Source organism: Hydra vulgaris, chromosome 13, assembly GCF_038396675.1.
Source record: "Hydra vulgaris chromosome 13, alternate assembly HydraT2T_AEP".
Taxonomy (NCBI): domain Eukaryota; kingdom Metazoa; phylum Cnidaria; class Hydrozoa; order Anthoathecata; family Hydridae; genus Hydra; species Hydra vulgaris.
In genome coordinates, this window is record NC_088932.1 from 13,260,504 (window position 1) to 13,275,822 (window position 15,319).

At 27.4% G+C, this 15,319-nt stretch overlaps 1 protein-coding gene across 1 annotated transcript in view; it reads right to left on the reverse strand.

The window, feature by feature from the left end:
• LOC100209292 (hemicentin-1) overlaps positions 1 to 11,709 on the reverse strand; it is a 126,049-nt gene extending 114,340 nt beyond the window's left edge. Inside the window, exon 1 of the mRNA XM_065816725.1 lies at positions 11,493 to 11,709. Coding sequence (XP_065672797.1) covers positions 11,493 to 11,497 — 5 coding nt within the window. The 5' untranslated portion in view covers positions 11,498 to 11,709. The remainder of the gene's footprint in view (positions 1 to 11,492) is intronic.
• Positions 11,710 to 15,319: the final 3,610 nt, after the last annotated feature.

Below are 15,319 nucleotides of genomic sequence, written 5' to 3' on the forward strand. Positions count from 1 at the left end.
ACACAATAATGCTCACATATATATGGATACTATATGGATACTTTTAGCTTATAGTATCCATACATATTTTGTATTATTGTATTGTTTTATCATTTATACACATTACTCTATTATAAATTGCAAATAAAAATTTATATAGTTATGTTACTGTTACAGTTTTCATGTATGTTTTTTAAGTGCAGAGATTTATAAGGCTATATAGTTAATGCTAACAACTGCTATTAGAATACTATTAGATTAAGGCTAAAAAATTAATACTTAAACACTTTGCCTTGGTCTTGACAATGCAACACATGGTATTGCCTAGGTGACACATGACCTTGAATTTTCAACATTTGTCCTTGAACCTGCAACATGTAACCTTTATCAAAATAAAGCAAAATACCAAATATTTGCTATATTGCTATATTTTGATACCAGATATAGTAAGTATTTGGTAGTGTTAACAACCGAATATTAGTTATCACTGTGAAGCTATAATTATCATTTCAAATACAAAAATGGATTTAAGTTTGAAAAACATGTTTTATTATTTACTATTTTAGTGTTATTAATTACCATTAAGGTACCCTGTAGACCTAATAATTTTCCATTTAATGATTAAATGTAAAAATATTAGGTCTAAATGGCAACTTAATGGAATTGCTAGACACGCTTTTCAAATATAAATCCATTTTTTATATTTGATTCTAAATGATTCTAAAAGCTTTTGATAGTGTCACAGAGAAAATTATTGCAGTTCGTGGTAAACTTCTCATATGGATTAAAAAATAGACAAATAATTAGTCAAATTATCAAATAGGAATGGAAGGGTGTGAGTGTCCCACAAGAATCAGTCTTTTTTTTTCCTAATCTTTTCATGTTTATTGAATTGCACACAAATTGTGTCATTATTTCGAATTTTACGCTAATATTAGTAAAATCATTGTAATGATTGGCATAGTTTTTATTTTATGAAATTAAGAAAAAATATAAATATTGTGTTTGTTTTAATTACCAATATCATCTTTGATAGGGAAAACATCCGACATTTTGGTTGTAGCGAGAGAAAAAAAAAAAATCATTACACATTCTCACAAATTTTAGGACACGGAAAATTTTTTATTGTTTATTTATTATTTTTGGCTAATTCAAAAAATGTAATAACTTTTTCCCTATCGTTGACCTTTTTAAAGCTATATCGTTTTTAAAGCCAACCGGAACTAAGCGTCTATACATTGTTAATGACTCAAGACATTTTATGGTAGGTCGTTAGTGTGCTTCTCTCGCAGCCTAAGCTTAAGGAAAAGTATGATAAGGAAGAAAGAGTAGTGGCTTACAAGACAAGAATCATCCATAAATTACGCAACGCTAAATTTATTTCAAATTAAAGATCTCCTTCGCAGATCTTTAATTTGACCAAAACTCAAATTAGTTCTATAACTTCAATTAAAATCGCTGCGCAAAAGAACAAATGATCTCTTCTACTTCTATTTTTAAATAATTTTCGTGTTGCGTAATGTATGGAAGATCCCAAAACTCGCATTTAAAATAACTTATTTAAATTAATTTTTGGTCAAATCAAAGATCTGCGAAGGAAAACTTATTTGTTTTGTTTATTAGTTAAATTTAGCGTTGCGTAATTTATGGGCGATCCCTTTTCCCTTTTAGTGTCGTAAAATCTTTTATAAAACGAATCAAAAACGTTTTGCATGCCTGTTAACAAATACATATTCAAAGTTTGCGCACAAGATCAAAGTAATTTGTTTAAGAAACATTTAAGGTTACTTTAAATACGCTTATAAGGCATGCTATCGGAAAAATCTGCCCACCTTTCTTGATCAAAAAAGGATGTAAGAAAGCTTAAATGTATTTAAATCAATATATTTCTGAAAAATTAAGACTGTAAAGATTACATATTAACAAAATTTGACTCTTTGCGGTTGAATTTTGTTTATCGTTTCGATTTGGCATTTTAACTACTTTAAAACTTTGATATCCAAGTCTCTGTCGCCATTTGTGCACAAAAAAATTAGAAACCTTCAGTTTTTTCGCTCGATATCTATCAGACCAATCAGGATGTTCTTCCAATGAAGTCTCCAACCGTTCGAGAGCTCTAGGATTTGCTGTGCGTTTTTTTCGACCACTTCCTTGTTTTCTCTGAATAGTTTACTGTTCTGTAAACCGTTTAAGAACAGTATCTACAGTTTTTCTTGATATTTTTAATGATTTCGCCACTTTCTATTCGATAAAGTTGGATTTTTTAAGTGTTTGTTCACAATCAAAAATCTTTGTTTAGTTTGCTCGGTTGACATTTTGAAACTAAATAGTATTTTTTTTTTTTGTTGTTCTATTATACAAACACTACCACACACAAAAAAAATAATTTCAAAAAACGACCGTTAACTAGCTTTACCACACCGCAAAAGGTGGGCAGATTTTTCCGATAGCATGCCTTATGTGGATTTTATATTAGCAAAAAGCAGGTATTACATATGATCGTGAAAAGTACTATGGATAGCGTACAGATAATATTTTGAACTATTCAATGTTCTTAAGTACCCGCTAGTAGATTCCAAAAAATTCTTATTATCCCACTTTATACCAAACAAGGATTAGTTAAATAGTTTGTAAAAGGCTTAGATTTTGGAGGAGAAGCATTACAAGAAATTCATCAAAGTTATCTTAGGTTTACTAAGGATTTTGTCAAATATCTAGGTTGATATATTCGTTGGACCGCATATAAAACCAATCTTGAACCAATAAAACCAGAGAAATTAAAAAAAGCAATTACAAAAGTTGAAAAAGAAGCTTGGTGTGCATTTGATGATGTAGCTCGTTGATTCCGAGGAAACTGCAAGGACCCTAATTACAAAAAAATGGTTGTAAAAAGTTAAATAAGTCAAGAAACTGTATTCTTGTTTGTCCATAAATATTTATAAGTTGCATTCACGCCTAGATTTCTTCCCTGAAAATATGGTTGATGTTAGTGAAGAGCATGATAAAAGATTTTATTAGGAAATGGCAAAAATAGAAATTGATATCAATAACAATGGGATACTGCTATTATGGGAGATTGTATATGGTCTCTAACCAGAAAAGATGAAAGTATAAACTAAAGAAAATTGCGATCATCAAGGCATTTCCACTAATGAGGAAAAGAGCTTATTGTTATAAAAATGTATTGCAATTGCAAGTTTAAAACCATTTATACTAAAGTGTTGTTCTTTTCCTAAATACTTTTCAATATATGAAAAAGTGCTCTGTGCTAACTAACTATCTATACAATATATGAAAAGGTGTTCTGTGCTATCTAATTATCCTTACAATATATGAACAAGTGCTCTGTGCCATCTAATTATCCTTACAATATATGAAAAAGTCTTTCTTTTTTTGATTGTTTGAACAATTAAAAACACAACATTGAAAATTGGTTTTATTTATTCAAGATTTTTTTTTTAAAATGAGCCTTTTTAAACTCAATTCAAATTGCATGAATATATGGTTATCAGACATCTGGCAAAAGGAGGACAAATGTCCTCCTTTTTTATACTTTGTCCTCTGTCCGCAGGTGAAGCTGAAAAAATTTAAAATGTCTGGCTTTTTTAAAATTTTAAGTTTTTAGTTTTTCATATGCTTTTTTTCTTTTTTACGTATATTTCCATATCTACAGGCCCGACGACACGGGTTTCGAAGTGAAGGGGCATAATCGTCAACTTCTAAAAAAAAGTCCTCTTGAATATTCTAAAGAATAATATTTCAAGTAATAATCGAGTAATAATTTTTCGAGTCTTTTTGTTGTTTTAAAGATCGGAAAAAGAACTGAAAAACTTAAAAAGTAAAGATCTAATCTTTTTTAATTAAAACGTTGGCACATTTTTCTTTGTCCGTTTTTGCTACGCTCTTATAGCAACAACTTAAATTGAAGCACTTAAATTGAATTACAACTTTCTTTTGAAAAATGTTTTCAATTTCTACAAAGAAAAAATGCAAATTCTCTAGCAGTATGAAAAATAAGTATTCATGCTTTGCTAATGGGTGCAACGAAAATGAGGCAAAGTGTACAATTTGTGATATTTACTTGTCCGTTGAATAAGTTGACTTCCTTTTTTAGCCTAAAACTCAAAGGTATTGCAGAAAGCAGCTGAAGCAATTTTGCGAATTCATATAGAGTTTTCTTATATAACATTAACGGATGTTATACTTTGTCGTTTATTCTCATTCGGTGTCAGTATATGATATATCAGTATATCCTGTCTCTATTGAAGACAGAAATTTGAGAAACCGATGACAGGTAAGGTATAGAAATTTAATTTGAGCACTTTTTTAAACGAAAAGAACTTTGTTTCGCAATGCTTCTTAATTCAGTATTTATTTTTTATTTTTTTTTAGTTTAAAAAAAAACGTGCTTAAAATTCTGAGAACTATCTGTAGCGTATTGGCGATGATTTATTATCATGATTTACTTTTAATTATTAGTGCCAGATCTATTTTGTATTTCAATTATTTGTTTTAATTTGAGTACTTAAGCAAATATGCCAAAAAAGAAATTGTCACTTTTCTGACAATATTGAAAAAAGATTACAAAAAGTTCTTTTAAATAGAATTTCTACAGATTCAAGTGCAAATACATAAAGATATTTCCAATACTTATCCATTTTTTATGAAATGGAATGACATTAAAGTTAAACTCCTTGAGTTAAAAACCTTGCCTATTAAAATCGCTGATTCAATAACAGCGTTTTGTAGAGATAGGTTGAACAACTATAATATTCCAGCAAAAGGCCTTGTGGTATTTGGGGCTGATAATACTAATACTAATTTTGGTAGAGGAAGAAAGGCATGGAATAAATATATGTTTCACAAATAAATGAGCAATTGCTTTTACTTAGTAATTGGTCAGCTTTACGTGGCTTTTAACGTGAACGTGAACGTGAATTTTAACGTGAACGTGAAACTTAAACAATTTTGCTTAAGTTTTTATTCACGTACAGCTGTGCAATCACTGAGTAAATTGCTTAACTTAACATGAATAAAAATTTGAGTAAAACTGCTAAAGTTTTTTTTCACGTAAAGCTTACCAATTAGTGAGTAAAAGCAATTGCTCATTTTTATTCACCCGGCCTATTATCTGTAAATATAGAAGTTAGCCGCCGAAGTCTAGTTAATTGATATAGAATCTGCAGTTAAAATTTTATAAATTTTTAATTTATTAAATTACAAATATACTCAGAAAGGAAAGAAAAGCTTGAATATATCTGCGAGTTCGCCGAGTTAACACATAAAAACATATTACCACATTCAAGAAGTAGATTGCTATCGCTCTTTTCAGCAATTGAAAATATGCTAAAGTGCTATGGGAACCATTGAAGGATTTTTTCTTGGAATAAGTAAATCTCCCAAAAGCAAATATAGATTTTTTCGAAAATCTATTATGAGAAGCACACTTTATTTGTACACAGTCAAATGTTTTTGTTTGAAAAACAAATTAGGAAACTCGGAAAATCAATTATTACTTTTATTAAAGCAAAAATATTTTGGAGGAAAAAACAGTTAACTTAAGTAATAAGTTTTTTGGTATTCAAACAAGCCAAGCAATAATTTAATAAACTAAATAATTTAAAAAAATATAATTTAAAAAAAAAAAATCTAAAAAAATGTAAAGACACAAGAAGAAGAACTTGAAAATGATGTAGAAAAATTTTTCAACGTTGGAATTAATTATCAAATATCAAAATGGTCAGCTCCAATGGCCAAGTGTAATGTTTTTTTGTTGATGCTTCTTAACGAAGTACCCGAATGGGAACACATTAAAAAAACAATTGCATAATTAAGTGAAAAGGGTAATTTGTTTACGAGTTCTATTTATGAGAAATCTAAAATTCATTATTTTTATGACTAAATCTAAAGTTCATTATTTTTAGCTTACCACTTTTAGTAAAATGGAGGATTGCAAAAGGTTTTTAATAATTTTTAAGAGAGGTCTGGAAAGATGTAAAAAAAAAGATAGAATTAATGATAAAATCCCTTTTGTAGGCAATTTTCTGTTTGATAAAGACCAACCACAAAATTTAGAACCTTATATTTAACCAAACTCTTAGTTGACTTTTTAATCAACTAAGTTGATTAAAAATTAAGCAAATTTTTTTAAAACCTTTGTAAATCTGTTAAAGTTGTTAGCGACTCGTCAGAACAAGCAGTAAGACAAGACAATGACAATGACTATGAAGAGAGTAAAGAGCAACAAAAACCTTAAAGAAGCTGCTCCTAATTGAAGTATTCTAGTAGAGATCTTTTGATAGAAATTTCAAAAGTTCTTCAGAACATTTTTATTGACAATTACAGGAATTAAATAATAGAGGAAATAACAGAGGAAAAATTCTTTTGTTGATGTATGATAATCAAGACTCATTGCATATAATTCCATTAATTTGGGAAAGAGAGAGACTCTTTACAAAGGTTGGGTATCAATATCAACATGAAAACATCTAACTTAAACTAGTCTGAATTAATATAGAAAAAATAAAACAATTATAGTAGAAAATTCTTGCGCACACATACATGCACCCTTTTCCAACATTAGGACTCCATAAAAAAGGCTCTGATTACCTTAACTGCTTACCTTTTGAAGTAATCCTGAAACTGACCTGGCAATATTGCTGGTCAGTTTCAAACTGGATATTTTGAAACACAATAAGTATTATCAGAAGAAGACTTTTTTTTCAAGACAATGTAGAAAGTAAAGAGCAAAGAAAACCTTTAAAAAGCTTCTCCTTATTGAAGTATTCAATGAGGAAAAAGTCTAGAAGTGGGTACAAGGAATCAACTAAAGCATATGCTCCCTCGTCATATCATTAGAAGTATTGGAAGAGTTTTGACGCTCAAATCTTTAATTCAAATGACTAAGTTTAAAACAACCCCAAGTTGTCAATCGTCAAAAAAAGAGAAGGTTTTTACAATGCTTAATCTTTTAAAGGATATTTTAAATTTAAGTTTGTTTCATTCTAGATTTTTTTGATTTCGAACAGTAAAACAATATTATAGTTTGTTACCTATTTAAAAGTAAAATGAATTTTGCTGCATGACAACTTTAAACAAAAAAAAAATCCTGGTTTTATCACAACCTTAAGATTAATTTCTTTATCATAATCAGTGAAAAGTAGGTAATATATTTCTTTTTTTATTTCTTCCTTTTTCTATACATTCACATACTTTCTAAACCAAAATAATAGTATAGTTTTTTTTTTTTTTTTTTTTTTGCTAAAGAAAGTAAATAAATGAAAAAAGGAAATAGGTTTGACCTCAGAAACTATTTGCGCCTTTGCTCGAAAAACTGTTTAGTTTTAAAAAATTAAAAAAAAATCTTCAAAAAAACTTCTTTAATTTTTCAAATTGGCTTTAACTTTATATAAGGAAATAATTATATTTTATATTAAATTATCTTATTTATTTGTTTTTTCAAACTTAAAAAACTTGTTTGCGAAAATTAAAATTAAATATTTTAAATTTTGATAAAAAAAAAGAAATACAAAAGAGTAAATATAAGTTGCGCGTTTGTAACTTTTTACAAACAATGCAATAAAATAATTGAAAAATATTTTAATAATATAAGAATATAAATAATTTGCATACAAATTATTTTATTGATATATACAAATTTACTAAGACTAAAATAATTTATTAAGAAACAACACCATGTTTTTATTTTTTTTATATCTTAGTTTATAAATTATACTTTATAAAACATGTTCGGCGAATCACGTTGAAACTAAACCTTATTGTTCTCGGTGAGTTCTGGGTGTCGCGGCGCTAACCACAAATATATATAATAGGTTATATATATAATATATATTATAGGTTATTCAAATCTAACTTGCTTCATTTTATTTGTCAGGCTCTCTTGCTCTGCAACTTTTAAATCATTTTCAACAGCTTGTTTTTTCTTGTTGTTTTAGCTTTATTCACGTCATTCTTTTTTTTCATCTTGTCTTTGTTCTTGACAGGTTGTTTTTTCTCACTTATTTAGTTAAGCTTGCTCAACTTCTCTTTGTCCTAACTTGACTAGATACCCAAATACGCACCAGAGAACTTTTACATAGCATAGTACTACGCGTAGTATTTAGGTGGTATAAAATTGATATTGTTCCACACATTTAAATAACAAATTTTAAATTTATACAAAGTAAAGTGCTTTAGCTGAACTAATAATTGATTTAAAGTTCTATCATTGGTGCACTACATAGCTACTAGTGGCGCAGCAAATAAACCGTACGCCACTGCGCATTTTTTGTAAAGGATTTTTTTTACTTTTTTTCCTTTATATCTGCTTATTAAAGTACTTTTCGAATTTCTTACAGTTTTTTTATAGCGTACTACGGAAGAGTAATGTAGCCAAGAAAGTCATGCCTTCTTCCTTACCGATGTCGCAAGTATGGTCGAAGCTGGCATGGAACCACTGACCTATTGGTTCTGAAAGCGCTTTAACCATTGCACCACGGCTGCTCATGAGATAACACGACACTAACCATACCACTTTTTAACTAAAATGTGTTAACTAGCATAATTTTCCAATCAAACGCACTACACTAGCTTACACAAAGTTTAGTTGTCTTAGAGTGAAATACTGCTCGGACAAAGACTTACAAACCTAGATTTTACTAAACCAATCCGTTTAAGCTTTATCTATAAACTACAGTTACACTTACGTAATTTGAATCTGTAAGAAGTCTCAAAATATGTTTGAATTACAAGACTTTTCGATTTATAGAAAATCAAACTTAAATATTAAACCTTGAAGTGACCGAATAGTTTTTTCAATTTAAATAAACTTTTGAATTAGAGGAGTTTTGAATCACAAAAGTTCAACTCTAGTTTCAAAACTAGAGACCTAACAAATATTCCATCCCAATAGAATAATGTAACTAATATTCAATTTAATAGATTAATATCACAAAATATCCGAGCTCAATAAGCTAATTAAAAATGTTCATTCTCAATGCTGCATTGTACAACTTGACTAATGAGCATTATGCTCAAGTGACTTTATGTGTATTCACTTCTTAGCGGCTACTTCGGCGTCCATTTGTAACTTGAAGTTTGCAGTAGAAAAATGCATCTTTTATACGGTTGCCTTAAAGAACTATTTTAATATAAAAAAACTACCAAAACTTAAAACTTTTTTTCCTTTCTGCTAATAAAAGTAATTTTACTAATATCAATATATTTGTTTTTGATAAATTCACTAATAAGTAATGACAGGTAGCGAACTGAATGTCGTAAATTACAGAAAATTGTTAAAACTATAAGTATTCACTAATAGTTAATTGTGAATACAGTATTATAATTTAAATATATTATAATTTATTTGTATATTGTTACAAGATTACTTACCGAAAAACACAAATGAAACATTACTGGGATGCGCGAAATGTCGAAACAAATTAAATAAATATTATAAATAAAACTTATTATCTTTTAAAATAAAAAAAATAACTCAATTTTTATTGTAAAAAATAATTAAAAAATTCAAAGCAATATTTTATCGTGTGCGTGAGATCTTTTAAAAGCTGTGTATGGCGGAACAGAAGAAATCAGAAATCATGAAGAAAATAAACGGAAAATTAAAGAATTTTAATACCTACAAACTAATTACAGATCTTCAAAGAGGAGGAGACGGTTTTTGGTTTTTGCCTAAATCCACGTGGAAGAGCCAAAAAACTTGTAAATGCAGTTGATTGTAAGTTGTTATGTAGTCCTAACCATTCAATTTTAAAGCTTTCCAAATCAAGACGGTCGATGCAAAGACTTATCCACAAAGATTTAGACCTGAAGAGTTTTGAAAAGCAAACGACAGCTATGACTGAAGCAACAAAAGAAAACGGAAAAATTTCTTTTGGTTTATACAGATGAGAAATTCTTCACTGCTCAGCCTGAACCGAATCGATGCAATGAAAGAATCATAAGAAAGTCCAAAGGAGACATCACAGTTAAAGACAGAAGCATTCTAAAGAGACAGCACCCTGCAGGGGTTATGGTTTAACCGGAACTCTGACGGATCTAAACTTCATTAGTTTATGTTATAGTTAATTTAGCACCACGTTTATGGGGTATTATCAGTATGCCAAATAAAAAATTGAAAACATCCAATAAAGAAATGAAAATTGTTTGCTTTGTTACCTCATCCATCAGAATACAAAGAGAATTCAAGCTCTGAAACTGCAGTGTAGATTATTTTCCTTCACCTGGTCTACGCTCGGCATCAATTCGGACTTAACAAACAATCAAGAATATAAATTTAAAGATCTCTTACTTCTGTATCCAAATGATCTTAGTGAAGACGAGTTCATTGATGAGTTCCGCTACTCTTTGACTGTTCGACGCCATCTACTGACAAGTGGGAAAAACCCACTATTAATAAACAAATAAACCATGTAAAAATGACAATTTTGATCTAGTTCCTTTTAACATTACTGGTTCTTTTATCTTTTTAAAACATTTGTTACAGCATTTAATTGCATTTTTATTGTATTTTTTATTATAAGGTCTCTATTAATTCAACTTAATTTTACTAATTTGATTTAACCATTTTAACATATTTTAACTGATGATGGCTATTATATAGACGAAACATGTATTTATAAAATAAATGATTTTAACAAAAATTAAAAAAATTGTCTTATTTATTAGAATATTTACTCATTTTGTGCTGAAGAGAAACTTTGAAAATATATATACATATATATATATATATATATATATATATATATATATATATATATATATATATATATATATATATATATATATATATATATATATATATATATATATATATATATATATATATATATATATATATATATATATGTATATATATATTTATTTTTAGTTGTCTTCAACAGCATGTTTCTCCATCAGTAGGTTCATCAGGAAGAAAAAGAAAAGGAACTTAATTTAATTTATTATTGCTCTGTTCTTTAATTTAACAATGTTCTTTAAGAACATTGAGCACTTTATTTGTAGAATACACTAACATAACTTATATATATATACATATATATATATATATATATATATATATATATATATATATATATATATATATATATATATATATATACATATATATATATATATATATATATATATATATATATATATATATATATATATACATATATATATATATATATATATATATATATATATATATATATATATATATATATATATATATATATATACATATATATATATATATATATATATATATATATATATATATATATATATATATATATATATATATATATATATATATATATATATATATATAAACTATTAACTCAGGAAGTTTTTACATCGAAATGTTTCTTCCCATTGAAATTTTACAATGTTTTCTTAAAAACTTTTTTATGTATTTGTTACGTTTCTTCCTATCGGAATTTGACAGCGTTTTCATAGAAATGTTTATTCCTTAATGTTTAATTAGAGAAAATAATTAAAAGACTTACTTCATTGATTAATCACGTGATAAGAGCTAAAGTGTTGGTCAGAATATTTTATATTTCCTTTAGAAGATTTGTAATTGAAAGATGTTTGCGGCAAGTCTATCGCATTGGTTTACTGACTTTATCTTTAATTCAAAAAACGCACTCCGAAAGGGTCCGTCATTGAAAAATTGACAACAGTGTTAAGCAAACATGTTTGTTCCGAGCACATTCTTAAAATAAGTTGTACTTAAAAATGGTCATTTAATTGAAAATTACTCTTAAAGCGTTAAAAAAATATGTGCTTTAAACTTTAACATGAGAAGTTTTATTATTGATTAAAACATAGCTGAAAATGACTCAACCATTTGTTTTTAGTGATATTTTAATCAAAATTAGAAAAAAAAAAAATATTTTTGTATATTTAATTGTTTCCAGATTAAATGTCCGAATCAGATAATATTTACAATATTTAGAAAACACTTAAGAAATTCAAAGGATTTTAAATTTTGAAATTTTAATTTTATTTGAGTGTTTTAATTATCAGTATATTAGAGTTCTAACATAGATATTGCGCATTCTAGAACAAATTTAATGAAACCGAAAGTAGTTTTATAATTTTAGTCGTTTAATAAATTATTTGACATTTTTAATCAGTTTAGACTAGTTTTTTCCGAATTTGAAAAACGAAAAATAACTTTGAAGTTCATTTTAAATACATTTTCATTTAAAATTTTTCTAAATAGCAAAAAAATATTTTGAAATATAATATTTTTTCAAATATTTCTTTTATAAATATTTTCCTTTAACAAAATATTTTTCAAGGTATTCATTATTTGATAACAAAATAGAAGGTTTTCATAATTTAAATTTTTAAAGTTTTTAATTGCACAACTAATTTTCCATTTAAGCATGTAATTCTCTCTTATATTATCTTGTAATTCTTTTTTATATCATGTATATATATATATATATATATATATATATATATATATATATATATATATATATATATATATATGTATATATATATATATATATATATATATATATATATATATATATATATATATATATATATATATATATATATACATATATATACATGGATGGATAAATAGATATTCATTGTTGATAAATAAAAGATTGGGGATTTGTAGAAGTCGTCGAAAACCCAACCATAAATAAACGTGTCGAAATTTCATTAAGTCAATTAACAATCTCATTAAGTAAAAACTAAATAAGACATTCAAAAACTACATAGGATCATATTAAAAACTTTCATTTTAACTAATAAAGACTTGGCATAAGAAGTATCACAGGGAGGGGGGGGGTTGCGTTTTGCAAAAGCTTTTCTAAGTAAGATGATGATTATTATTATGTATTTTAAGTTAACAAAATTAAACTAATAGAAATATTTAAATACATAACTGCGGCAAGAAGAAGACAAATTCAGTCTTACCGCCAAGCGCTTTAATTTGACATTGAGTTTTTATAATAAGTAAAATTTCCTATTAGTTGGCAACGTGTATATTGTGGCGTTGTAGCAATAAAAGAACAGTTTTTTAAGTATAAACAAGTCTGACGTGGCATAATATTATCATCGGTTGTATTAAGCAGGTATTTATTATTGTCTGCGAATGAGTAGATAATATCGTAACAATATTTAGAATAGGAAGTTATAATTAGCTGTATAGTATGATAGAACTTTGAAAAATATATATATATATATATATATATAGTAAGAAAAATTAAATTTATATATTGAGTAAAATTTACTAATTTTTTGCAATGCAAAGTTGCTCCAACAAATGTAAACCAAGGTTTGTAAGATTTTAGCAGTGTAGTCAATGTTGGATGTTTCAAATGAATTAGTGCCGTAAATTGAATTCCTTTTCATCTTAATTTTGTTTAAATGTAGCTGGCAATCTTTGTTGTCAAATCATTGTGATTCTGAGTTTTGGCTTACTAGTCACTAGTTTATGTAGGGGAGGATAGGTAGGAGTGAGCCACGGGTAGGAGATGATTGATCCCATAGCTAAACGGGCCAAGAAAATGGCTCTAAGATTTTGCCAAGTAATCATTGGGAAATTGTTGTTGAGACGATACAATTTTTTACCGTATTTAAGTGCGGGTGTTTGCGTTAGCGATGTATTTTACTTTTTACGGTGCAAAAGTAAAATTTTTGGTACTTTTTGAAAGTTCTTTAATAAACATACGTAAGCTATTTCAAGACATCAGATAGTTATGGAATGATAACTAATTAACAGTTTAGTATCTATAACAAATTACTTTTTTTATACATAGACCACGTACTTATTGTACACTCAACACTTTCTAGTTATGGAGAAACAAGCCATTCTTTCAAGGGTAGGAGTGAACTGCGGCTCACTTGTGCTTAGTGTAAGTTTTACGTTAAAGAAGTGTTGTCTTTTATGTAAAAACATCATCAAGTTTGACTTTAAGTATTTCAAGTGTTACAATGAGTACATAGAAGAACTACTTTAAAAGCAAAAACTTTCAGTAAAGATACAAAAGAAGCATTAATTTTGTTCTAAAAAGGAAAAAGTATTAGAAATACAACAAAAACTTCCAAACATCCCATGAGCAACGCTTTGTCGTTATTAGAAAAAAATGCTGATTGAGGAAAATATTTGTTTGACTCCGAACTATTATATTAAAAGAATATTCACACACAAACAAGAGTTAGAACTGAAGGAATATATTCTAACTTGCTCAAGAAAGTTCTATGGCCTTCCACTAAAATAATTTCAACTTATAGCTTATGAGATGGCAACTATTAATAATATTAATGTTGCACCAAAGAGGTACAAGGACTAAATGACAGGCATCGAATGAATGAACAATTTTAGAAAACAACATCCTAAATTGTCCGTTAAAACACCTGAAGGATGTTCTCTTTTTAGGGCAACATCTTTTAATGCCAATAATGCAGCTATATTTTTAGAAAACGATAATGTAGAAAACAATAATGTAGCTATATTTAACAACTATAGAAAACTATATTTAACAACTATAGAAAACTATATTTAACAACTATAGAAAACAATAATGTAGCTATATTTTTAGGAAACAAATAAATTTTAGAAAACATCCTAAATTGTCCCTTAAAACACCTGAAGGATGTTCTCTTTTTAGGGCAACATCTTTTAATGCCAATAATGTAGCTATATTTTTTGGTAAATTAAAAGAAGATCTTGCAAAATCACTAACATTTACAAATGGAACACGGATTTTTAACCTAGATAAAACTGGAACTATTACTGTGCAAAACCCTCAAAAAGTATGGTAATTTTTAAGAAATTGTGAATTTTTTAAAAAATTAAAAAAAAGATCAAAAAGTGTCTGCAAAGTTACAAGTGCTGAAAGAGGAACCTTTATCACAACTTGTGTAATAATCAGTACTTCTGGACAATATCTAACACCAGTATTTATTTTTCCGCGAGTGCATTTCAAGGAGTTTATGTTGTCAGTAGCTTTTTCTGAATCTCTCGGACTCACATATAAAAAAGATCTGAATAGTAAAATCTTTTTGGATGTTATGAATCACTTTATAAGATTTTCATGGAGCACTAAAAAAAATCCACCGTTACTAATCTACAACAACTGCAAAGCTCACTTGTCCATAGCAGTATTAAATAAAGCAAAGGAGCATGGAGTGATCATTTTGACATTATCACCTAATTCCATACACAAGTTGCAGCCTCTTGATGTGAGTGTAATTTGGTACGTGGACTAATTTTTTTAAATTAACCAAATACTAGAATGTGATATATTATTAAAAAGCCCTCAAATTGAAAATTGGACAATTCTATAAAAAGTTATAACGT